General features: G+C 40.7%; 1 protein-coding gene across 17 annotated transcripts in view; it reads left to right on the top strand.

Moving 5' to 3' along the window:
- The window catches only part of NRCAM (neuronal cell adhesion molecule), a 150291-nt gene that overhangs the window by 82691 nt on the left and 41261 nt on the right, over nucleotides 1-26339 (top strand). For 8 of the 17 annotated variants that reach the window (XR_014012533.1, XM_081211446.1, XM_081211449.1 and 5 more), the window contains 16 exons: nucleotides 396-580; nucleotides 1962-2093; nucleotides 5555-5698; nucleotides 10373-10484; nucleotides 11289-11455; nucleotides 11548-11695; nucleotides 13827-13951; nucleotides 16041-16070; nucleotides 18932-19033; nucleotides 19980-20177; nucleotides 20283-20353; nucleotides 21557-21782; nucleotides 21988-22103; nucleotides 23005-23209; nucleotides 23521-23643; nucleotides 24909-25094. Coding sequence is in view for 16 of the 17 variants with exons in the window: in XM_081211446.1 (XP_081067572.1) it covers nucleotides 396-580; nucleotides 1962-2093; nucleotides 5555-5698; nucleotides 10373-10484; nucleotides 11289-11455; nucleotides 11548-11695; nucleotides 13827-13951; nucleotides 16041-16070; nucleotides 18932-19033; nucleotides 19980-20177; nucleotides 20283-20353; nucleotides 21557-21782; nucleotides 21988-22103; nucleotides 23005-23209; nucleotides 23521-23643; nucleotides 24909-25094 (2270 nt within the window). In the remaining variant the exon portion in view is untranslated. The remainder of the gene's footprint in view (nucleotides 1-395; nucleotides 581-1961; nucleotides 2094-5554; nucleotides 5699-10372; nucleotides 10485-11288; nucleotides 11456-11547; nucleotides 11696-13826; nucleotides 13952-16040; nucleotides 16071-18931; nucleotides 19034-19979; nucleotides 20178-20282; nucleotides 20354-21556; nucleotides 21783-21987; nucleotides 22104-23004; nucleotides 23210-23520; nucleotides 23644-24908; nucleotides 25095-26339) is intronic. The other 9 variants (XM_081211437.1, XM_081211445.1, XM_081211442.1 and 6 more) reach the window with 3 other exon arrangements.

The raw sequence follows: 26339 nt of genomic DNA, 5'->3' as shown, positions 1-26339 counted from the left end.
CCTTTCCTGCCCTATCAGCATGGGCTGTGCTCAGCAAATATTTAGCAAATTTGTTTTCCTTTTGTACCAGTGACATGTAGTGAATTGTAGTGCAAGAATCCTAAATTTCAGCCTTTTATAAAAGAGATATTCTAAATGTACATATTCTGCTTATCTCTACCTCTTTTTTCCATTGTCCATCTACCAAGAATGAGTTAGTCTTTTTCTTTTTCAAGTTACGTATTATTTTTGGCTGTATCTGTAAAATTTGCTGGTTACCTATCTGTCCATAGCAACCTAAAGCCCACTGTGGAAATTTGAAGGGAATTCTGTTAGCACATGAGAGTTGGAATATTGTGCTCCTTCTGCCAATCACTTTAATCTCAACTGCTGTTGCTTTGTTTGTTTTTCATCAGACCTACGCCACTTATTCGGTGGATTAAAGAAGGCGGTGAGCTTCCTGCCAACAGAACTTTTTTGGATAATTTTCATAAAACCCTGAAAATAATAGACATTTCTGAAGCTGACTCTGGAAAATATAAATGCATTGCATCAAATCTTTTGGGTTCTGCTCACCATGTTATAACAGTCACTGTCAAAGGTAAAACTTTTCTTAACATAACATGTAATTTTTTTAGTTCAGAGGGGTGGCATCAGATGGGTTTTACTACATGAAAGGTTTGTCTGAACTAGATTTCTACACTGAAACCCACCCACATGTTGAAATGAGAAATATACTATGGTGTATTAACTATACCTTGCTATGTGTGTTTACAGCACTTCATGGTGGCCAATACTGTAATGCCATAGACCTCACACAGTGTGGTAAAGCCCTCCCTGCACACTGACATTTTGGAATCCGCTGGATAAATTGAGGCAGATTCTGATCAGTCTCAGGTCTAATCACCCAAAATTCTCCATCAGCAGAATTTCAAGTCTGCCAAAATCAGTACAATGAGGACAAATGGGTAGTGGAGCAGATTGTACCAGATTCAGTCTGATCTTTGGACAACTTGTAGCCCCAGCATGTGTAGAGGACAATCCTCTCAGAGCCTGATAGATCCAGAATCTTTCTTGAATTTTCTGGGGGATTTTTCTCTCAGAGTTCTGCCGAGGCCCTTGTTGTCCTACCTCATCATTATTGTTTTAATATTGCATAATATATTTTAACTGATTTTATTGTATACTGTATGCTGCCTTTGAAAAAAAAGCATTTTGAAAAGCAACTAACACATCTATTTAAGTAAATGAATAACAAAATCACTTGGATGCAGATATTCATGGTTGGGAGGGGATTAGCAGAAGATTCATCTGCTGATTTTTTATTACTTCCCTCGGCACCCCTAGCCATAGCCTACCCCTTTCAGAGAGGGTACCTCAATCCTCAGAAGGGGCTTTCTGGAGGTGGCAGAGAAAATTACCTTCTGCCAACCCATCCCCATTTCACCAGCACTTCCCTGAATACAATCAAATACTGTACTTTGTTAATATATAATGTGGAATAAAGATATTATATGCAATATGCAGCCCAATAGACTTGTTACAAGAAGTCTGCAAGTGAAGATTTTACTGATTAGCTTACTTCAATGTGACATTCAGACCTTCTTCCTGATCTTAATGTATTGGCTTTATCTACCCTTTCCTCATGTTGCTGTCCCTAAATTCCATCAGCTACCTTTGCTCTGGGCTCTTTGACTCTTGGCTTTTCTACTCCTTCTGATTTCTTTTTGGGCTACAGTACTCTTAACAAAATACTCCAAAAACTTTTGTTTGTAGGTTCTCTGCAAGTTTTAATAATCCCATCCAAATAGACAATGTTCCCTTCACTCTCAGGATGTGCACTGCAAACATTCTATCAACTTTGTTCCCTAGACAGCCAGAATTTTCCCACCATAACTATTTGAGTCAATCTGTGTAATATTGTATGCCACCACACACAATAAAAGATATACAGATGGTTGTTTTGTTCTCTTTAAATTCAGCTGCACCTTACTGGATAAGAGAGCCCACAAACCTTGTATTGTCTCCTGGAGAAAGTGGTTCCTTGATTTGCAGAGCTAATGGCAAACCCAAACCCAGTATAAGCTGGTTATCGAATGGAGTTCCTATTGCAAGTAAGATCTGTTTTTACTCTCTTCAGAACAATGTGATGCAAAGTTTTTAACTGGTGTCTCTGTTCCAGGAGAGGTGAAAGCCCCAAAGCTTTGCAGGATTCGGCTTCCATTTAGGGGAAAGGAAGGAGAGAGGGAAATAAACAAGGAATAAAGACTTGGACTTTGTTTATATGGGTTGTATGCATGGACTCTGCTTTTATAGACAGTTGTGTATTATATGGGGATACAAATTTTGCTTGTTTGTTTGTTTGGAGATTATATGGTTAACTCTATAACTCTAGCGTTAACTAGCTCAAAAGAGAAGGTGGGAGAGTTATCTGAGTATGTGAGAGAAGGCTTGTCTGAAATAAAAAAACAAACTAAAATTTCCTGTCACCTGCAATCAGCTGGGCAGAGCCCATGTTGTGGAGGGGGCAGGTTGCCAGAGGCTATTCCTTGGAGGACTGCCTTTGGGGCAGGCACTTCAAGGTGTGACTCTGGAGACATCAAATTAGCAAGGGGGGACATACTGGAATTCTATGGAGTACAATAGAAGAATGTAAGTTTGTAACCTTAGGGAATGTATTTAGAGACTGCAAAGGAGGATTGCGTTTAGCCATTTGTTTGTTCTTTTGCTTCACTGGGAATATGTTGTCTTTCAGTAACTTTCTCATGCAATGCCTTTTCCTAGAAGAACTCCTTATTTTTGTCTTGGTAAACTTTAGATTTCATTTCATAAACCTGTTGCAGCCTAGTTTTTAACGCTCCCACGACAAGGAGCAATAAACTACCCTACCTTTGCAGAAAAAAACCCAGGGAAGTTTTTAGGCTGATTGATAACTGGCAGCCTTGTAGAAAGAATTCCTCATTATCAGGTGGCAGCAAGTTCTAAAGTTGAGAATGGTTGGCCAGGCAGAGGGGTGCTTTCAGCTGCAGCTGAATTTCCCTTCCCCAAGTGGCACAGGTTCCTTCACTCTACTCAAGTAGGTTGCCATTAATATCCCTTCTGAAGATTCCATTCCTTTCCCTTTCAAGTTTCTAAGCAACAACATCATTCAGGAACTCTGGATGAGGTGGCTTTAACTTGTGCCAGGCAAGGAGACAGCCAAAGTCCTCAAGTGAAACAGTTCATTAGAGAAAGTGGACAAGAAATAGGCTGGCCAGGTGGCGGGAGGAAGTACCGTATTTTTCGCTCTATAACACGCACCAGACCATAACACGCATGTAGATTTTAGAGGAGGAAAACAAGAAAAAAAATATTCTAAGCGAAACAGTGGATATATGATTTTTGTGGTTCATGCTGTGGCCACAGACATGTGATCTGACAGTGAGTTTGGAGTAGCCCAATACAAAAATCCTGAGGAGCCATGTGGATCCATGCTTTGTAACCACGTTTTTGCACCACTGCGGCCCCAGGCAACAGTGGGTGCATGATTTTTTTGGTGCAAGATGTAGCCATGGACATGCTATGTGATCTGATGGTGAATTTGGGGTGACCCAGTGCAAAAATCCTGAGGATCCATGTGGCTCCGTGCTTTGTAACCATGTTTTAATTGGGGAAGGAAGGAAAAGCACTCAAGGGACAAGGGACACACGTGGGGTGTGTGGAGAAGGATGCTGCTAATAATGAAGAAGAGGGGTATAAGGGGAGAAGGTTCCTCTCCTCTCCCATTTTGCTCCTTTAAAGAAGCAGGCTCTCTGTCCCTCTCTCCTCCCCACTCAGCGGCTCTTCTCCCGCTTTGCTGTTTCAAAGCGAGCCACGGAGGAGGGAAGGAAGGGGAACCATGGATCCTCTGCTCATGACTGCAGCAGATCCCCTCCGCCACCCGCAGGCATTCGCTCCATAACATGCACAGACATTTCCCCTTACTTTCTAGGAGGAAAAAAGTGAGTGTTATGGTGCAAAAAATACGGTACTTAACAATATCTCTCCTACCCAACGATTAAAGGTCCATGCAGAAGCCCTGTTCTGCACTCTTTCTCACATAGCCAACCTAACAACCTGCAGAACAGGTAGAGCCTCTACAAGAGGATTTGTAATCTTATATTTCTATATAGAAATGCTGAGTCATATTTTGGCCTTGCCAGGAGCTCTGGAAAGAGGTATGGTGTGCTGGAACAATAATTTGTTAAAATACCATTTAGAGAAAGCACATGAGTTTTATTATTTGTATTCTGTGGCAGGAATAATGTTCGTTATCTTCCCATGAGGGCAAGGTTCTTTGAAGTGAAGTGCATAGGGATCAGCTACCTTTGATTTTACACGCATTAAAGTATTTTTTGTGACTTTTGTGGCTTTTTTTCTTCAATGGAGGAAGATGTAGACCAAAGGAATAATTTCAAATAAAATATCAAGATTTGAATTTCAAAGCTGTTTACTCCCTGTAGGCCTTGCTAACAATGATCTGTTTTTATTTTCTAGTTTTAAAAAATGCAGACTAGAAATGCTCAGGACTTTACTTTATTTAGATTATGGGGTTAACATCCCCCCCCCTTTTTGGACAACATAATATATTTGTGAATTGAATGACCTTGTACTAACATCTACAGTTTTGTGGCTCTTGTGGAAACTAGACATACAGAACAATGCTAAATTATATGATGGGTGGGAGTGAGGTTGCTGATCATCTGCCTGTTCCAACATCCTGCCAGTTTGTGCCAATCAGGACCAGAACCAGGGAATTAGCTCCAAGCTGATGTTCTTGAGAGTCTCAATCCTGTGGCTTCCTGAAATAATGCAGGGGCTTTGAACCCGGTGCATCCAAGGCCCCTCTGCCCTGATCCTCTCACATCCTATTTCGAGGCCTAGCATTAGCAGTTGCTGGTGAAAACAACGCTGATCTGTGCCCACAGATCTTTCAATGACGGATATTCCATCCCCCATAAAGTTCCTGGGCACCAGCAGAGGGCTATCTCCTTCGTTTCTTATCCTCATTTCTCCAGGAGATCTGGCGGCTTGCATTGCATTCTTAGCCATCATGTTGTTTCAGTATAGTTGATTTGTAATTTAAAAATGCTTTTCTTTGGGGAGGGGGGCGTTGTTCATTTGGATGTTTGAGTAAAATTATATGAATTTTTATCACATTCTTGTATACTTTGCCTCTTAAATATTCCAGTGGAGGAGCTATATTGGTAGCATTAATGTATAATTTAACCTCAGTTTTTCACTGTAGAAGGAAGGAAAATAAGTAATTCCAGATAGATCTACAGTCAACTTTGGATATTATTGTTTGTCGCATTTGCATTTTACATACTCTCTCCTTTTCTTCAGGTCCTTTTTGCTATAACTTATCCTTTGTTCTTTTGGTACATGTGCCTCTACTTGAGTTTCCATTATGTTTTACTGTATATTACTGTATCTCGCAAGAATTTTCAATCCTATCTCTGAACCTCTCATTACTTTTTGTTAATAACAACTAAATAAACAGGAATATTTTGGCATCTCTGAACATTTTTTAATATCTCCTTCCTATTTTTGCTAGTTGCTCCTGAAGATCCTAGCAGAAATGTTGACGGTGATACAGTTATTTTCACTGATGTACAAGAAAGGTCAAGTGCTGTTTATCAATGTAACGCCTCTAATGAATATGGATATTTATTGGCAAATGCATTTGTGAATGTTTTAGGTAAGACCACATTTTCTTTTTGGGGGATATCCCCTAGTAATAATGCTGTGCAGTTGTGTGATTTCCCATTTGTGCAATCCTATACGTGTTTAGTCAGAAGTAATATTTTAGCATTCATTAAAGCATACATAAATTAGTATATTAAAAATCAGTTAAAATCAAACTTCCATCTTCTACTAGATTGAACTCGACACCTAACACAAGCCCAAATAAGAATGTCTTTTTTTTTAAAAAAAAAATATTTTTATTGGGTTTTCACATTTTATATAAACACAAACAAGACACCAAAACAAACATAAAAAACAACGAACATGAATAGTTCCCGAAAATCTTATTTTCTAACCCTAGTCCTTGACTTCCCCCCACCCCCTCCCCTGCATCCCTATTCCCAAACTTATGTCAGCAAGTTGGCATTTCTTCCATCTTAATATTAGTCCTTTTATAAAAAACAAAAATAAATTTTCCCTAAGTTGGACCCCAATTCTCTTCCCTCGATTTCTCATTTTTTCTTACATAATTTTCTTAATACTAAACCCCCTGGTCTTGAGTGTTGTTTAAATTTGATACTTCCCTCCCTCCCCTCCCCGCTTTGCGTCCTTTCCCGAGACATGTCCAAAATAACAGTTTTTAGCCTGGATTCCGGATATCCGAGGCTCTCAATTCTCTTTTAGTCCCTCTCCGCCGGTTTTGTTGGTAGTCCTTTTTGTCTATCATCGAGTCTCGAAAGATTTCCTTAACAATCAATCCAATCAGTCCATAGTCTCTTCCCATATTTAAAAGCAACTGCTGAGGAATTTCCACAAGGCCTAAGTCTTGCTGATAGTCAAAATCAAAGTCTATGTGGAGGCCCCAATTGTACTTCTTTATTTCGAGCTCCTGAATTCCATAAAGTCCCAGGGCCTCCACTTTCATCTTCTGTATCTTTCGTAGGCTTAGAGTGGATTTAATCCAATAATCTCCTTGCTTGTGTTCTCCAGATGTCGGCTTCTGGTTAGTACTTTCCCAGATAACTTGTTCTCTTTCTTGTTTTGTCTTCTCCTCTTCTTTGTTTATTGTTTCAAATTCAGCTGTGGGTTCTTTCTCACTCAGGCCCTCACTACTTTCAGCAGAACTACTTGTTTCCAAATCCAAGGTCGTCAATTGTTTACTCATAGCTGTAGTCTGCTCCTGTAGGGTTCCCACCAGTGAGAACATTCTTTCGATTTCTCTCAGTATCTTTCCACCCACAGCCATTGTAATTCCACAGAATTCCCCCTAGAGGGAATCTGGTTACTGAGTAACCTTTTCTCCAACAATCCTCTGTCCTATTATTGTTTCTTTGTTTCTCAAAATTTTAGTTCAATTGTAACTCCTTTTAATCCGGAGAGGTCTTAAACAGCAATTTTTTTCACTATTAATAGTCCATTTGACAGCTTTTGACAGCTGTCAAATTCTGCTCCTCTATACAGGCTCCAAAGCAGGTCGCTCCCGGGCCCGGGAGGGAGGGTTGTTTACCACAAAACAAAGACTCTTCCAACACTCCACTCTCCTGCTCAAATTTACCTTTCTAAATCTTGGAAGTTACTGTCTTTTTAAAACTCACCCTTTACAGGGTAGGCACTCCAGCTTAGTTCTTATTTCGTTGCTCTGGATCGTCTGCAAGGGGGGGTGTGGGGACTTCCTTTTAGCACACCCCCCGGTCGTCTCAAATTCAAAAGGTAAAAGTTTTAAAGTTCAGTTCCAAATTACTCACGGGTTCTTTTTTCAGTCCGAATTTCAAGGAAGGAAGTCAGCGCTCTCCAGTTATGGCTCGCGGCTTCGCTCAGCGGCGGTAGCGGTCGACTCTCAGTGCCACGCCGTCCCCTGTATCCCCTCCGTAGCCTTTAAAAAGGCTCATTGCGAATCAGGGGGGGCGCTTAAGGCACCCGCCGAGTCTTCAGTCCGCAGGCTTCCGCGCCTGCGGTTTTTAAGGGTCCCCGTGTCGCCGGCACGGCAAAGACCCATCCACCGCTGAGCCGATTCCCTCCGGAGCTCGGAGGGAATCCGCCATTTCCCGATCGCGCCAACCCGGAAGTCCCCCAAATAAGAATGTCTTACAGCACAATACTATGTATGTTTACTCAAGAGATATGTCTCGGTGTGTTCAGTGGCTACAGTAAGGATAGACTCATACCAGAAAGTAGATAGGGAAACATTTTTCACCCCCTCTCATAACACTAGAATTCGGGCTCAACCAATGAAGCTGAATGTTGGAAGATTTGGGACAAAATGAAATACTTATTCACACAGTGCACAGTTAAACTACAGTATTTCATCCCAGTATCTCTAGTGAGAGACACCAAATGATTTAAAAGAGGATTAGATAAATTACTGGAGGATTGGGTTATCATTGGCTGCTAGTCATGATGGCCAACCGCTGTTGGAGACAGTATACCTCTGAATGACAGGTGCAGGTTGCATAGAAATATATCCACGGGAGAATCAGTGCAATACGTACTTCACTTTTTTTGTCATACAAATTTTCAAAACTTGGAGATAATTATATGTTTCATAAAAGCTGCAAATATCTGCTCTAAGAATGCTATTCATCTCAGTTAAGCTAATGAGAGAATGAATTAATAAGGTTGTGTCAGAAACTCTCCAAATCACATTCATTTAGTACACATTTAGTACACACATACATTTGGTACACTGGAACCTCGTGTTACGTACCGTCCCCCTTTCAAATGCTGTGGGTTACGAGCTCCGCTAACCCGGAAGTAGATGCTCCCAGTTGAGACCTTTGCCCCAGGATGTGAGAAGTCACATGCCGGCAGCATGGCAGCAGCGGAAGGTGCCATTAGTGAAAGTGTGCCTCCTGTTACGAGCAGTTTCGGGTTGAGAACGGACCTCCGGAACAAATTAAATTTGTAACTGGAGGTACCACTGTATACATAGTTTTTGTTCTCGGTCCTCTTTTTTGTTTGAAAAGCAAACACAAAATTGTTCACCTTAGGTTTTATATTTTTTCTAACAAGCAGTTACAAATAAAAAGAAAAGGTGTCGTAGGAGAGAAACTATTTTTCGCTCTATAAGACACACCCGACCATAAGACACACCTAGTTTTTAGAGGAGGAAAGCAAGAAAAAAATATTCTGAATCAAATGTTGTAAGTGGGAAAGCGGAGGCTGCCGGCAGAGCAGTGTGGCTCCCCCACCACCACCAAAGAACAGTTCAGGAGCGTGGGGCATCGGCGCACAGCCTGCCTGCTGCTCCCAAACCTTCCTGGGGCTGCAGGGGGAAGTGGAGGCTGCTGGCAGAGCAGCGCAGCTCCGCCCCCCCCAACAAAGAGCAGCTCAGGAGCGTGCCGTACTCTGGCAATTTGGCTCCAGGGACCACACATTCGCTCCATAAGATGCACAGACCTCTCCCCTTACTTTTTAAGAGGAAAAAAGTGCGTCTTATGGAGCAAAAAATATGGTAAGTATGAAATAACATCCGATTTACAAAAAAAATTTAAAATGGAGCTTGCAGAATGCACAAAAAGTATGCATTTCCTACAAAGAGATGCAAAACTTTTGATTCCTGAGCATGCTAAAGCTATCAAATATTAGAAGCGCTAGGGAAGGCAGCAGTATTTTTATCATAGGTATTTCCTTTCTACAGTGTAATAAAGCGTGTTCTCCATAACAGAGAGTATGTGTTGCGGTTGGGAAGAACAGGCCACCCTGCAGTGACTAGGCAAATTTGGTGAGGAACCCAAGCCTTTAAGTGGTTAAATTGGGTTGCTGGGGAGTTTTGAATTGTGGCCAATTTGGAGGAGGGGTCAGAGTCCTTAAATACAGGGGCCAGACGTTGGATGCTCTCTTGGCCGTTTTGCATCGGATCACCCGCCCTCCCGCCCTTTTATAGGGTGGTTTTTTGTTTTGCTCGCTTGACCTTGCTTTTGCCTGTCATGGGGTCGTCCGCCTTGGTGCGGGGGCCTAGTAGGAATTTTGCCATCTGGCTGATTGGCTGGTGCCATTTGGTTTTTGCCTGCTACGTAGCAAATCGTCACAACTTGTAAGGTTGGCGGTTAGGCATTTGTTAAATTGGTGCTTGGAGGGGTAAGTGCCTACCCCTCCAAATGATGCAGAAAGGGAATTCCGTTAAAGGAATCCAGGGGCTTGCCATACAATTTGTCCTTGTCCCCGGAGTCGGACCTGCAGCCGTGCAAGCCCCACCGGAACATGAGGGTGAGAAGTGAGGGACTGTTGCCCAGTTTCAGATTTCTCACCCAATACTTGTTTCCCACGCTGGCTTCCGTTGGTGTCCGGAAGGGCCAGCTCTGTCCTTGAGGGCAAGGACAGATAGTCATAACCAATGCCTAAGCAACCACTCACATTTTTTGTATTTAAATAAAGTTGTGGCCAAAATTATGCCAAAAACCTTAAACAAAATTCACGTGTGAAGTGTGAATTTTTTGGTGGGTGGCACTGTGGGACTCAACACGCAAATAGCAGGTCTAGAATGTTAATCAGGATGTGGATTTATTAGCTGAAGTCTTGCAACTTCTTTGGTTCAAAACTGCTACATAGTAAGAGAGGGAAGAAATTGAGGGAAATGCTTTTATTGTTCTTTATGTGATATTTTTTATTTAAAATGCTTGTCTCCTGTTTTTCTAAACAAATGCATCCAAAGGAATTCACAACCGTTTCAATAATGCCTTTCTTTTAGCTGAGCCACCGAGAATACTCACTCCTCATAATGAACTCTACCAAGTCATTGCAAACAAACCTGCCCTTCTAGACTGTGCTTTTTTCGGATCACCTGTGCCTGAAATTGAATGGTAAGTTAATTATGATGTAAAAAGCTTCAAAGATGTTCCGTTCCATTCACAACAGTTTTTTTAAGCAAATAATTTTGGAAATTTGTAAAATAGAAAACTGTTTTTTCTCATTTTCATTTGCAAATCATTTTCTTACTTATGGAAGCAACATTAGTACATTTGCTTTTTTCCAATATAATGCATCCTTTCTTTCGCTAGTCAGGACAAAATTAAATGATCTGTTAAAAGCATGATTGTATTTAACAGGGTATTTTAAAATGTATTCTTCCTTTTAAATACCCATTTCAGAATGGGGATCAGGTTTGGAACCCTTGTCACCCCCCCCAATACTCCATTTGCCCACCCCACCCCCCAAGTGCTAGTCCCTATGGGATTATTATTATTTTTGGAACTCTGGCATACAGAAAAGAATACTGAAGGCCATTTAGTCCAACTGCCTGCAATGCAGGAATCTTTTGCTCACCGTGGGGCTGAAACCCACAACCCTAAGATCAAGAGCCTTTTTCTCTATCAGCTGAGCTATCTAACTTCACTCTGCAGACATGGGCTTGTTTCTAATTGGTGGGAGCAGTTTTCCAAAAGTAAAAACTAGGCTATGTCAAATTGATCACACATTGTCTACTTTGGCCTTTAGAATCTCCTCGTTGAATATTAGTATATTCTAACCCTAGTATTTACAAGCAATTAACTTACTGGTACAGCTGTGTTGGTCTGAGGTATAAAGATGTATTTAATTAAAGGAACTCATTTTCACCCAATGATGTTTGAATAAATGCATAACATGATTGTGTTTTCAACACTTAGGTTTAAAGGAGTGAAAGGTAGCATTCTCCAAGGAAATCAGTATGTTTTCCATAAAAATGGAACCTTGGAAATTCCTGTAGCCCAGAAGGATAGTGCTGGCACGTATACCTGTGTTGCAAGAAATAAACTAGGGAAGGTACAAAACGAAGTTCAATTAGAAATCAAGGGTAAGAAATCATGCCTCATACCACTCTTCTAATCACAATTCCCTAAAGAATTTCCAGCTGTTAAATATCTTAATAGTAATTTTATGTTTCAGAGCCAACAATGATTATTAAGCAGCCTGAATACAAAGTTGTACAAAGGACTGGGCAGGTTTCCTTTGAATGTACAATTAAACATGATGCAACCTTAGTACCAACAGTTACGTGGTTGAAGGACGGCGCTGAATTGCCAAATGACGAAAGGTATGTACATCATTTTCTCTTTCACCATTTCTTTTCAAGGCATTAAAACCCAGTTATTTATGCATTTCATAGAAGAAGTACAATTTTCCTTACATGATATTTCTAATGGGACAACACACTTTAATGCGCCCTATAGGACTTAAGGGGATTTGGTCATTCTAGCATTACTTGGTTAGTATATTTGCAAGGTAGTGCACAAAGTGCACACATTTTGTGGAGGGGTTTCCCATAGGCTTTATTTCAGTCCTGTGTGACTTACAAGCCACCAGTCATGTATTGTGGTTTTCCCGTTGCTCAAGAAGGTGGCAAAAACAGAAAGTTTGTTGGATAGCAATATTGTGGATCACAAATTTCGCAGGGTGTCATATTTTGGCTGACACAGAAAAATAAGACATAATGAGAAGAGATAAAAGGGGTAGACTATGTAAGAAAATGCGGTTGCTGCCTTCCCTGTCATAGGAATGCATGCAAACAGGTGTTTGACAGCTTTGTAGTCTGCTACATGCATACAGAGGCAGTTATATGATCTGCAATCTTCATGTCCTTATTCAGACAAGACTCAAATTTTGGTTTGGTTTTTGGCAGAATTTAGGCCACAACTTTATTGATTACAGCAAGTGAGTGGTTGCATAGGCTCTGGTTCAACTAGCTCCCCGCACCGTTGCAGGTAGCGCTGACCCAGGGCACCAGCATAGGTCAGCCTAGGGTGAACATCTGGATAAGCGGAAAGCCGGGAACAGGCTATCTCCACTACCCAAATGCCCCCCTGGACTCAGGCACGGGCACAACCCCCTCTCAGGGGTTGACCAAACTATCAAGTCCCTGGATTCCTTTAACGGAATACCCTTCACATAGGGATGGTCAGAGCATTCTCCCATCCCTATCAACTGAACCAGAGCCTGTCCGCAACCTTACAAGTTGTGATGATTTGCTACATGGCAGGCGAAACCCAAATGGCACCAGCCAATCAGCCAACTGGGGAAAATTCCTGCCGTGCCCCTGTCCCAATGACAGATGACACACGATGGCATAGCAAGGTCAAGCACACAGCCCTAAATATAGGGAGAGTTGGGCGGGTGTTCCAATGCACGCACTGAAAGAAGAAGCTCTAGGTCACGTGCATAGGTATATATAGGTCCCTTGACCCATTTAGCTTGCGTCCATTGGCCTGATTAAACCCAGCATCAAGGGACCTACCAATTGGGTGTTGTGGCTATTCAATCAAACTCACCCACAACACAGGGTTTGGTTGCCAGGTCCCACCGCAGCACGGGCCCTCTTTAAGGAAGGACCCGATTTATTACAGCTGTTTGAAAAGGTATATAAATCAGATTGCAGAATGGGACTCCTAACACAATTGTAACTGCATATTTCAGTTCCAATTCAAATTCCCAAGTTCCGACCAAGATTCCCTGTTCACTTTGTGGAACATGGAATTGTTTGGACCTACCCTTTTGCATTCATGGAGCTTTCCTCTTCACTGAAAAAGGTGGTGCCATTGTGAACAGGCAGCTTTGCGTATATAGATATCAGAACTTCTATGCCCTCTTCCACTCGCTCCACTAGGTGTATGCAGATTCTGGAGAGAGCCGAACCATGAATCCAGTTTAAGACAATGCAACACACTATGTAAGCCAAATTGTGACTTAGCTCAATGCAGCTGCAAAATGTTTCGGAAGGAGCAAAGTGTCTGTGATCTCCTGTCCTGAAGGAAAGGAGATTGATTTGGCCTAACATTATGTGGCACTAAGGACTCTAAATAGACATGCATTAGAGGCTGTTCTGTAAATTTTAGAAGCTACTGAATCTTAGCTAATTATTTTAAATTTAGCATAGATGGATTAGGTAATACATTTTTCAACCACAGTAATTATATACTAATTATATTTAAGAAGTACTATACTCTTGTTCCTGCTTCTACTACACTATATTTTTTGAAGATGCAGGCAATATTTAGTGGGTTGATATGTGACCTAAATGTGGTTTATTTACTGCAGGAAGGATGCTTTCTCAATATCAGATAATATCAAAGTATTTTTCAGTACTGATATTAAGATTTAACTGTATTTTGTTGCAATATATCTTATAGTCCTATGCACCAATGGAGTGACTAAATGTATTGTAATTGCAGGTTTATTGTCGGTAAACACAACTTGACCATTATGAATGTCACTGATAAAGATGGTGGAGCATATACTTGCATAGCTAATACTACTCTGGACAGTGTTTCTGCAAGTGCTGTGCTCACTGTTGTTGGTAAGATTTATTTTAACTTCTGATTACGTCTATGATAAATCTATTATCTATTATTGAGTTTCAGCTAATGGTAGGGTTGCCATATGTCTGAATTTTCCCGGACACATCCGGGAATCAGGCTGGAAAGCGTCGTCCAGGCGGATTTTCATCAAATCGGCAAAATGTCCGGATATACCCGGATGTATGGTAAGGGGGATTAATAATTTAAAAGAAATCATTTTAAAATTTAAAAAGGCAAAAAACTTTGATTTTCACTTTGGGGAATATGGCAAGCCTAGTTTATGGGATACTGCAGATTGTTCTGGAAAATGAAGACAATAAGTTAATTTACTTCATTTCTCCACAAATTTAATTGGATTTCATATGTATGTGTGTGTGTGCAGGAAGCCCCATTACATTCTTGATAACTTTTAGCCTTGTCCTATAGGACTCTAGCCAGAGAAGCATGAGCATAAATTTATGTTGCCACATATACTCCTGAAAAGCCACGCCGGAAGGTCATGGAACCTTGAGTATGGTGTGGGATGGAATGCAGGAGCTTCAGTGAAAGGAGGAAACGAGTGGAAATCAGACAGACTCGGTTGATGTGGAGAGAAACTCTGCATGCACAAGGCAATCGTCCTCAGTTTCTACAACTCTCTACTGGAGCTCCTTGCAACCCATAATAAGTTGCTCTTGAGGGTCTTCATGCCACAAGTGGGCACAGTGGGGGAAAGGGGTAGGAAAGCCTTCTAATGTAAGTCTCCTTATGCTCAGACATACCTGGATCCAACCTATTTTATTTATAGATTAACTTTATTTTTAATGCCTTTTATTGTTTATACAGGTAATAAGCATGCACACTTTACAGATGCTTTGGCAGCACTGCACACATATTTGAGAAGGGAAGAAGGGCCCAAAATTTAGTACCCACATGATCGAAAAGGTTTTTTAAAACTGGCTGTATCAGCCACAGAGACATGATCCAGCACAGATAAATACACAGCTCTGAATGTTCAGTGTGTGGGTTTTCTCTGGAAGCTCTGTTTTCATACATGGATCCTCTGTGCCTGATTCTGCTATGGATTGCCCTAGCAATATTAGGCTTTTGTCTATAACCTCATTCACATCCCAGCTTTTTCTGCTTGTTGAATTAGAAAAAAATCAATGTCTGCCTATGCCTGTTAAAAGGGGAAAAAAAACTTCCCTTAATCCATCTCAGGGACTGGGGTTGAGGCTGTAGAAACCAATTTTGCCTTAATCCATTGTATATTTACTTTCCTGACAGCTTATATTATTTTAGATAGCTATCAAGGATCAGCAAGTTGCACAGAAACACGTATTCCTATCTGTGTACCTGGATGTGGGCTAATTTGCCTGTTGCATGGGAAAATAAAATTGATACAAGCAGTAGGGTGATACACCAGTGGCGTAGCGTGCGTTGTCAGCACCCGGGGAAAGGCAAGTAATTTGCGCCCCCTAACCCGTGGATTTGCGCTCCCTAACCCTAACCCCCAGATGTTGCGCCCGGTGCGGCCGGGCCCCCCTGCACCCCCCACCCTACGCCACTGTGATACACACAGATCCACCTGCTAAGCAGTTTTGTTCTGCAAAGCTACAAGCAAAGCAGGGAAGGTGTACTGTGTACAAACACACACACACACACACACACACACACACACACACACACGTGTGCTACTGTTATGGTTGTGATTTCCTGGATTGTGAAATGAACTAGGAAGGAAACAAGAAAGTTACAATGAGCTAGTAAAGAAGTTACCTTATGCTTCAATATACTTTAAGCAAGACCTTTTTGTTAGTCATTGGCTTATTCATGACTAACCCTACAGTATCCAGGCTTTGTTTTAGTTTAGCACCTGTTTGCAAGCAGTTGCTTATGTCTCAGAACAATGGATGTCGTCAATTTTACTTGCTACAGTTTTCAGCTTGACCCCTAATCAGTGCATGATTAGAAATTAATACTTATCCATATAGAAGTAACAATGTGTTATAATATTCAGCCATTTTAATAGTAACTTACTTGTACAGTTCAGTTTCTTTTCCGGCTACTAACACTGACTATATACTTTATATTAATATCCTTTTTCAGCTCCTCCAACAGCCCCACCTGTTGTTTACGGTAAACTAATAAAAAAAAGCCTTGTTTGTGTCATGCACCAAATGTTCCTAACCTTTCTGCCTATTTCAAGCTAAGATTTTCTCCCCCCCCCCCCCGTTTCATTACATTTTACAAACTTACTTTGGATCTGATGATAATTTAGTATTGTGTTACCATTCTTTTGAGCTAAATGCTTGAACTGTTTCATTATTATGATTTAATACAGCCTGTGATCAAGACCAATATTTCTAATAACCGAGTAAACATTTTATCCAAAATTGTGTTCAACATACCTCTTTAAGTACACATATTTTCATCATTAAAATTTGCCTTAATACTTCTCCATCCCCACAAATCATTTACATTTTCTCCACCAGATAATGTTTAATATTCCTTTTGACCTTTTCTATGGGCTTTTGGATATGTTTGGCTTATTCCTGCGCTGTTATATGAAGAACAGCAAAATGGATACAAGTCTGAAGTTAAGTCAACAGCTAAGTGCAAAGCCTTAGATTGATTAAAATTAAACATGGAGCTGTGCCGGGAATTAACTACAGTGGTACCTTGGGTTACATACGCTTCAGGTTACAGACTCCACTAACCCAGAAATAGTACCTCGGGTTAAGAACTTTGCTTCAGGATGAGAACAGAAATCGTGCAGCGGCGGCAGGAGGCCCCATTAGCTAAAGTGGTGCTTCAGGTTAAGAACAGTTTCAAGTTAAGAACGGACCTCCGGAATGAATTAAATACGTAACCAGAGGTACCACTGTACTTGTTTTCATCCTTGGCCAGGGCTAGCCTTGGGTAGACTCTGCCCTCATATTTTCTTTACTCCCAAAACTTTAAAGATTTTTTGCTCCTGAATCTTCAATGAGTTGCACGGGTCCACCTTTCCTGAGCTTGGCAGAGTTTCAGCAGTTACGTCTAAATGTGGTCTGAATGTTCTCTTCCAAGACCTTTCAGCTCAAAATTTAGGGGGACGACTTTCACCTATTTTCACCACCACAAAGTTTTGATAGTGGCGCTCCTCAGTCCCACGGAGGTGGTGCTGCATCTGGGGGCAGAGCATATTTTAATTCTCAGAAATCCCCTGGGAATAACCTGCTAGGGGACACATATTGTTTGGAAGGAAATGTCTTGACCTTAAAATCTCACCCAACGACCAGCAAGATCCTTGCCATGTAGGGGGAGAAAGACTCTGCCTGTTTTCATTTCCCTTCCAGATGTGAGATAAGACAAGTAAGAAAAATCCTTCAACAAAGCTGCAGGAATGATTCAAAATCCCATTTCCACAAATCAGCAGAAACACCACATATGCAAACTTAAAAAAACAACACCTAAGTTTAATATATTTATGTTTTGCCCTTCCACCCAAAGGATCCTCAGGAGGGCTAATAATTCAAGGTCAAAACTGGCAATGGTATGTGGTCTTTAGGGCGTTTAAAACCTTTGCTCCTGCTATTTTCCCAATTCAAACCACTCCTGTCCCAGCCATCAATTTTTGCACAAAGGAGAGAACGCTCTATTTAATTTGGGGGTGGGTAGGGATTGCATATGGACCACAGAAGTAGCAAAGGGTTGGTACTCCCCTACCATCCAAGGTGATTCAAAATGAGCCTTACATGGTGACAATTTGTGTAAAAACAGCAGCAGAAGCAACAACAATAATATCAGCTCCATATCTGTGCCTTTATCTTCTAGTTTGGTCCTCAAATAATTAAAAATATATAAAATAGTGGTATATTAAAACAGAGTTAGTTCTTCAAACCATATAAATCTAGCACCTAAAGCTTAAAATGCACCCAGACCCCACAATTAGATGTAACTGCTAAAAGTTCAGGAAAATAAAAATGTCAGGAGAACAAATCAGCATCAGCTGAACCTCTCTGGAGAGCAAGTTATTCACGTAGAGACCGCTGAAGCCACATTTCAAATAATCTACATATCATAATTCATTATATTATCATCATGGCTTCCTCCAAGGATTGGTGACAATTGTGGTTTTGGATGAATTAGAAATGCTGTTCTAAGATCCCTACTCTCCTTCCCGACCCACCCCATACCAATTTTGAGGGGAAGTTGTGATACCATCACAGTTAAGCCCATTCGAAATGTATATTATCCAGAGTGAATAACTGCAGATGAAAAAAAGAAAGAAGCAGCGGTGATGATAAACTATGGGCATGGTCAATAGCTGAGTTGTTGCTGCATACTAAGACAGGAAGGGGGAGGAAGAGGTTGGTGCAGTGCAAACGTGCTGGCAGGTACATTGGATTTCACCATGTCAACCACACCCCTCTCTGTCCCAGTATACAGGAGCAACTCAGTTGAAGGATGGTCAGGTAAGTGGCATAGCCCCACTCTGCCATCTTCTACTTTTAAATGGCTTTGAATTGGCTTTGCCAGGTGAAATTATTGTTATTATTATTACTATTATTATTATTGGAACCTTTATTGGAACCTTCCTAAAAGAACATCAGAGTGCTTCTGATCACTGTAATTCTGAAACAGTTTTTTTGTTAATATGTATGCTTTTTATTTTCCTTTTTGTGTATGAAGAGACTTGCTTTCATATACAGTAGTTTTCTACTCACCATCATTAATCATAAACTGAAACTGCTGGCGAACCATACTACTTCTCAACTTTCCAGTTACCATTATTTCTTAAAAGGCAATCTGGCACTGGAGTTCTTGTAACAATTCTTGCTTTTTCGTCTTTTTGCATTGTTTCCCAGCAAAATCGGTTATTCATTTTCATTGCAGTTGCATGCTAGTGACCACTAAATCATCTGTACATGTTGAAAGCAGTTATGATTAGATTTTGTTTTCCTGGATAGCAACTAATTTGTGTTTATCTTCCTTTGCGCTTATTTGGCTTGCAGATCGTCCTGATCCACCTTTTGATTTGGAATTGACAGATCACCAAGAGAGAACTGTTCAGCTCACGTGGATACCGGGCAATGACAATAATAGCCCTATTACGAGTATGGTTTGCTATGTCTATTTGACTAAATTAAATTAAAAGGGGAACAATGTGTTACATTTAAAGGGGAGTGTGTTTTGTTCCCAGATTCTAAGTAATTATATTTTTCATTTGCAATTTTCTTATTAGCTGTACACTTTTGTACCATCATTGGACACTAAATAAATTAAAAAGGCACAATTCTTTAAGGCAGGGGTGGGAACCTTTCTTTTCATTAAGAGCTGGAGATCACGAGGCAAGGCCTTTTCTGTGACTTCTCTTGTGTGTATGTGCTTGCTCTCTTTCAACCATCCACATTTTTTTCTCAGCCACCCACCCACCCCTCTGTTTGCTTTGCCAGCACAGATATCAAGTTCTTCTCTTTCCTGAGAACAGAATGCCTTGAAATGTGGCCATAGTAATGGCTCATCTCAGAGGAACTGGAAGTCAAATGCTGCTTCGCTCGTTGTCTTCTTCTCATCTCCTTTGTCTCTCTGTGGTCTGGCTTTTCTGTTCCTCTTCCCTTTAACCAGCACCAGCCCTGATGGTGTGCAGCTGCTGCTGCCATAAACAAATTCTACAAGCTGGGTTAGAGAAGTCTATTTCTAGGACAATCTGCCAACTTTTAAGGCTATAGCATTCCTGTTTTCAAGCACATGAAAACCTCTTTTTATACAATTATCATATTTTTAAAAATATATTTATTTCTAAGAAAAAATGTTTACATTCCATCCTAACCATTTTTCAGTATACAGAGGTAACATATCATTACATAGTGAAACCTATAATAATAATAATCATGTTGATATCATGCCATTCCTACACTAAAAGAGGACAATTTCTTATAAAATTATATTGACATAGATATTGTCCTCAGCTCATTATAATCGGAAACATTTCCTTTTTGCTTGTTGCATGACAGAAAGTTCTCTGGTTTCTGAAGCAATCCTCTTTTATTTTATATGCAGAGTTTGTCATTGAATATGAAGATGCCATGCGTGAACCAGGGATATGGAACTACCTGACAGAAATCTCTGGGATCCTGACAACTGTACAGTTAAAGCTGTCACCATATGTTAACTATTCATTTCGTGTAATAGCTGTCAATGACATTGGAAATAGCCAACCAAGTGAAGCCTCTGAACAATACTTTACAAAAGCTGCAAGTAAATAAACTCTATCACTTACAATTATCATCTTAGACTATAGATAGTACTGAATTATTTGGGATGGGTAAAGAGTTCACTCAAATATAAATATTTAACTTCTAGAGCCGGATGACAATCCTACTGGGGTTCAAGGGATTGGATCAGAACCTGATAATTTGGTGATCATGTGGGAGGTAAGGATATATACATTTTTTAAGAGTTTGAACCCTTTCAGAATTTGAACCCAAAGAAGGTGTCCTCTTTGGGCTCCAGGGAGGGTCTCATCACAAGCTGTAGGGCAGTGGGACTTTGTTGAGGCTGCTTAGCCTCCCCACCTAACATCTGGCATGTGGGGTAGCATAGCAGCAGTTGCTTACCCACGTGTCAGCTGAGCAGCCTCAATACAGCCCCACTGCCCCTCTGGCTCATGAGCAGAGCCTCCTCAATGCCTGAAGAAGCTGTCCTCTTTGAGCAAGCTGTAGGGCAGTGGGACTTTGTTGAGGCTGCTCAGCCTCCCCACCTAACATCTGGCATGTGGGGTAGCATAGCAGCAGTTGCTTACCCACGTGTCAGCTGAGCAGCCTCAATACAGCCCCACTGCCCCTCTGGCTCATGAGCAGAGCCTCCTCAATGCCTGAAGAAGCTGTCCTCTTTGATCAAGCTGTAGGGCAGTGGGACTTTGTTGAGGCTGCTCAGCCTCCCCACCTAACATCTGGCATGTGGGGTAGCATAGCAGCAGTTGCTTACCCACGTGTCAGCTGAGCAGCCTCAATACAGCCCCACTGCCCCTCTGGCTCATGAGGAGAGCCTCATCAATGCCTGAAGAAGCTGTCCTCTTTGAGCTCTAGGGAGGATCTTCCCATGTGCTGAAGGTTTGCTTAGGCTGCTCAGCTGCTGCACAGGAAACCTTCCCCATGCATCAGCTGAGCAGCTCACCATAGCCCCGCTACACCTCTGGCTTGCAAGGAGACCCTCCCCAGAGCCCAAAGAGGACGCTTTCTTCAGGCTCTTGGGAGGGTCTCTTCGTGAGCCACAAGGACTCTCCAGGGTGCTCCCCAGTTCCGGTTTACTGGTGTTGCACATGTGTGCAGTTGCATGCAAGTAGATCACACACAAGTGGGGAGTTGCCTGTATACGAATAAAATTTCACTAAATTAAATAAAAAGGGGAACAATGAAACTGCCCATGAACTACAAAAGGGTTTGGTTGGAAATATCTAACTATGCAAGCAATAAGATTAATACATTTCACAGGAAGCACCTGGTTAAACTGGCATATTGTGGAATTCTTCAAACCAAGGCCATTGGTTTTATAAAATTCTTGTCTTATTTTCTGTATTTGCTTTAAATGCAGTAGCTAACTATAAATATCTTCTTCTTTTTCGCTTTCCATTTTAGCCCTTAAAGCATTTTCAGTTCAACGGTCCAGGGCTCCAGTACAAAGTCAGTTGGCGACAGAAGGATGGCGATGATGATTGGACATCTGTTACAGTTGCAAATGTATCCAAATATATTGTGTCTGGTACACCGACCTTTGCTCCTTACGAGATAAAAGTGCAGGCGTTAAATGACTTGGGACCTGCTCCAGAACCAACAACAACAATTGGACATTCTGGGGAAGATTGTAAGTTGATTTATTTTATTTTTTTGCAATAATCCTTGCTGCGACGGCTATACATTTATCGCAATGCACTGAAGCTTTGGCAGTAATTACATTATGGTGCAATATATAGACTCACAACCAAACTTCTAGACTTCTGAAGTCTCTAAAGTGTCATGAGTGTGTGTAAGTTGCTCTAACCTGAGATTTATTGAATTTTCTCCAACAGTACCAATGGTTGCTCCAGGCAATTTGCAGGTACAAGTTGTAAACAGCACCTTAGCAAAAGTGCAATGGGATCCAGTTCTGTTAAAGTATGTCCGAGGTCATCTTCAGGGATACAAAGTAAGTTAACCATTGTAGCCTTTTAAATAATATTTACTCTTTGTTTATATTTTTGGGGTGGGAACCTCTAAATATTAAAGCTTATCTCTTTTTATAGTAGTCTGTTTCATTTTCATCAGCCAGTATTTGATTGAAATAGCTATTCTGTCAGCTTCCATGTGATTAAAGTAACTGCTTGAGCCATTGTGTTTCACTTTCTAGAAGAAAGGCCATTAGTTCATTTCTGTCAAAAGCGATTTTTAGCCTGACTGCTGATATCCTTTACCCTTAAGTGCTTCCAGAAAAGTGTGACGTGAATGGTTCTGAAAATTAATATAGCATGACTCAACCAGGGATTATTCTTTCTAGTACAACTAGCATTAGGGGAAAAAATCAGCAGGCTTGAATAGTTATTTTTTTCTACTGCTAATAATTGTGAATTCTACCTTCTCATACCAGCATATTAGATAAAACTTAAAACAATTCACATTATAAATAATGTTCTGCATAAACCTGGCAGGTACTGTGTTATCAAATACTATCATCCTGCTATGCCACTAAATCACTTCAGATTTGTTTCTGATAAACCTTTTAAAGTAATAAAAATAAAGGTTACTGCAACATATATGCCTTGTAATTGTCATGGGCTAAAAAAATTAAATCACACCCTGTAACCACAGATGAACATGAACAGTCTTAAAAGCACTTGATTAAAAGGATCTGTTGGTGGGGCTTATGGGCTTTATGTCCAAATAAACATGCATAGGATTGCATATATCCAAATAAGCATGTTTAGGATTTTGTATGCCTCACTAAAAGAGCCTCAGAACCCTAAATTGAATGTCAGAAACCTTTATCATAGTATGTTGCAAACCAGAGAAGCAGTAGATAAATATTTTTTAAAAATATATTTAATTTTTAGATTTACTATATGAAAGTGGAAAGTTTATCTGGAAGAATTAACCAGCATGTCGAAAAAAAGGCACTGTCTTTTCCTGGAAATAAGACACATGGAATGTTGCCAGGATTGGAGCCATATAGCACTTACAAATTGAATGTTAGAGTGGTTAATGGAAAAGGAGAAGGACCAGCAACCCCTGATGAAACATTTAAAACTCCCGAAGGAGGTATGCAGTTAGAAAACAATAAAGCTACTCTGTTTGCATTTAATGTTTCAAATGCATTTTACAGTCCAGAAAATCATAATCCTAGCAGTGATCACTAGGATTTCTTGAGTAAAACATGAATCAGATTAGAATGTGGGTCTTACATTGTTCCACTACCTAATCAGTATTACATTGTGTAAAAGGTGGAAGTAAATGTAGGGCTCATTTACACTGGCTTGTATTTGAATTTTATTTAATTATGGTGGTGGTGGTGGTGATGGTAAGTTTGCTACTTACTATCTTTAACATGTGTCATTTTATCATCTTAAAAGTTCCGAGCGCACCCTCCTTTTTGAAGATTACCAATCCAAATCTGGATTCCCTCACTTTGGAATGGGGACCACCTTCTCATCCAAATGGTGTTGTGGTAGGATATATACTAAAGTTTCAACCAAGTGAGTAAACAGTTGTTTTTCATTTCTCAAAACACATGCTTACTGAATAGTTAATAGCAGCTTCTTAAGTTGATAATATATCTTTGTAGGGAACAGATTCATGTAGGTAGCCGTGTTGGTCTGATGCAGTCGAAATTAATAATAATAATAATAATAATAATAATAATAATAATAATAATAATGATGATGATGATGATGATGATGATGTCCAGTAGCACCTTAGAGACCAACTAAGTTTGTTCTTGGTATAAACTTTCATTATTGTTTTATATATTTGGTAGGGAACAGTTTATAAAAAATGCTTCAAATGGGAATGGGCAATGCTAAATCAAATCTGGCGACTTTTAAAACTTCCAGTGTATTCCACTTCTGCATTCTTGGTGTCCCATTCGTATAGAAAGCAGGTTGCATGATAGCACTTCTCTCTCTCTCTCTCTCTCTCTCTCTCTCTCTCTCTCTCTCGTGCAATCTGGCATCGTGTGGTTTTGGAATGCCACCTGATGGTTGAAGGCAAAATCACTGCTCAAAATCGCTACCTCCTCCCATCAGCCTTCAGTTTTGATTCATGGCTGGTTTATTTTTTTCAAAGCACTCCACTATACTTATTTCAGGTTTAGGTTTTCCATGTTTGGATGGTCTGTCTGTCTGAGTTAACCTTGCCCAGCCCTCCACAACTGTTGGTGTGCTTCTTCATTTAAAAATAATAATAAAGTTCTTTCCCACTCCATTCCCTTTCAGCTTGCCCCATCAAACATTTTCTGCTTTTCCAGCATCTGTCAGACTCCCTCCATTTTTTTAAATAACAATTTTAGCCTCTGTTTTCCTCCCTGTTTGCCTTGGCTACAGCCTTAGAGACATGAAGAAGATAACACACAAATCCATGACTTTCCACGGTACCAGACAGCAATGCTGCATAATTCAATTTTTACCTAGGGCTGCTGAAAAGCATACTGCTTAGTGTGCCAAAACATGTGTGCCATATGGCTACGTAGAATCCTAGAATTGTAGAGATGGAAGGGACCCTGAGGATATCTAGTCCACCCCCTGCAATGCAGGAATATGCAGCTGTCCTATACAAGGATCAAGCCTGCGATCTTGGTGTTATCAGCACCATGCTCTAACCACCTGAGCCATCCATGGTCACGTGATTAAGGGAGTTTACTAATTCAATATATGTAGTAAAATCTGGTGCAATGCTTTTTGATGCAACAGTTATATGCTCCCAAACAACTACTAACTATATTATTTGTGCTGTCTTTCAACAGTTAATAACACACATGAATTAGGCCGCTTGGAAGAGATCAGTATACCAGCCAATGAGACCAGCCTGATATTAAGCAACTTAAATTACAGCACTCGATACAAGTTTTACTTCTACGCACAGACATCAGTTGGAGCTGGAAGTCAAATAACAGAGGAGGCAGTAACAATTATGGATGAAGGTAAGATGGGTATGTATAAAGAACATCCACTTACATTTGAATAATTATGCTATTTTCCTCTCTCTAAAAATAAGTGAATTTGGCTGGCTGTAGTTGGAGAATTGTCTCTATGGTTTTGGTTTTCAAAAATTTGGTGCTCTTAGAACTGCTGTAATGTTTATCCCTAGAAAAGCTGTGCATAATTGTTTTACAAGGGACTTGCATATGCATATAGTCACTTATATCTATTGTGTCATGCTAAACTATGCTTTTTAAATTGTCACATAGCTTTCTAGGCACCATAGTTGGGCTATGGTCACACGAAATTCACTCTAAAATGGCTATATGATCATTTTGCAGCTGTATGTATTTTATGAAACGGTTTCCTTGCTTCCCACTGCCCAATGAAAACAAGATTTTAGGTCATATCTGGATTGCACTGTTTTAAAGATTTAATGTCTACTTTTAGCATTTATACTTACTGCAGTCCTGAGTGATTCAGTCAGAGCTGCCTCCCCACCAGTATGGAATGGGGACTTACATTAAACCACTGTGGATTGTGCAGTTCCACGTGGGCGTTCTTTCTTTGCAAGTACAGATATACCCTGTGGGGAGAAATCTCTACCTGAAATATATATTTTTACGCATACTCTACAATACTCAACCAAGTGCACAGAAAGTTGCCATTTGGGCCTGCCATTTGCTTTCATAGCTTAATCATTGGGACATATTTGAGCAGATACTTCCACAGAATCATTAGCATGAAGACAATAGTCAGAAAGCCATGTAAAAGCATCTGTTTGCATGTCGAGGTCCCCAAGCCACCCCAAATAACTCACACATCACACAGAATTTTTTGTTTAAGGTTTTTGGCATAATTTGGCCACAACTTTATTAAAATACAAAAAATGTGAGTGGTTGCTTAGGCATTGGTTGCGACTATCTGCCCCCGGTGGGGACAGACTGACATTTCGCAAGCCTGTGAAAGTCAGAAAAGGGGAATACATTTGGGGGTAGCGACGGAGCTAGGAACCTGCCCTCAGCCGTCCTCAAATGCAACCAGGGGCTCTTGCGTGGCCCTAGCCCCTTGACAGGGTTCGGACAAAAGCAATGGTGAGCCCCTGTATTCCTTTAATGGAATACCCTTGCAGCAGCAGCATTAGAGGGGCAGGCACAGCCAATCCATGCCCCTCAACCAACCAAACCAAAAACCAATGCCTAACCGCAACCTTACAAGTTGTGACAATTTGCTACACTGTAGGCAAAAACCAAACG

This window comes from Podarcis bocagei (assembly GCF_964188305.1).
Source record: "Podarcis bocagei genome assembly, chromosome: 10".
Lineage (NCBI taxonomy): Eukaryota > Metazoa > Chordata > Lepidosauria > Squamata > Lacertidae > Podarcis > Podarcis bocagei.
The sequence above is the reverse complement of the archived record's forward strand: the minus strand, read 5'-3'. Positions and strand labels throughout refer to the sequence as shown.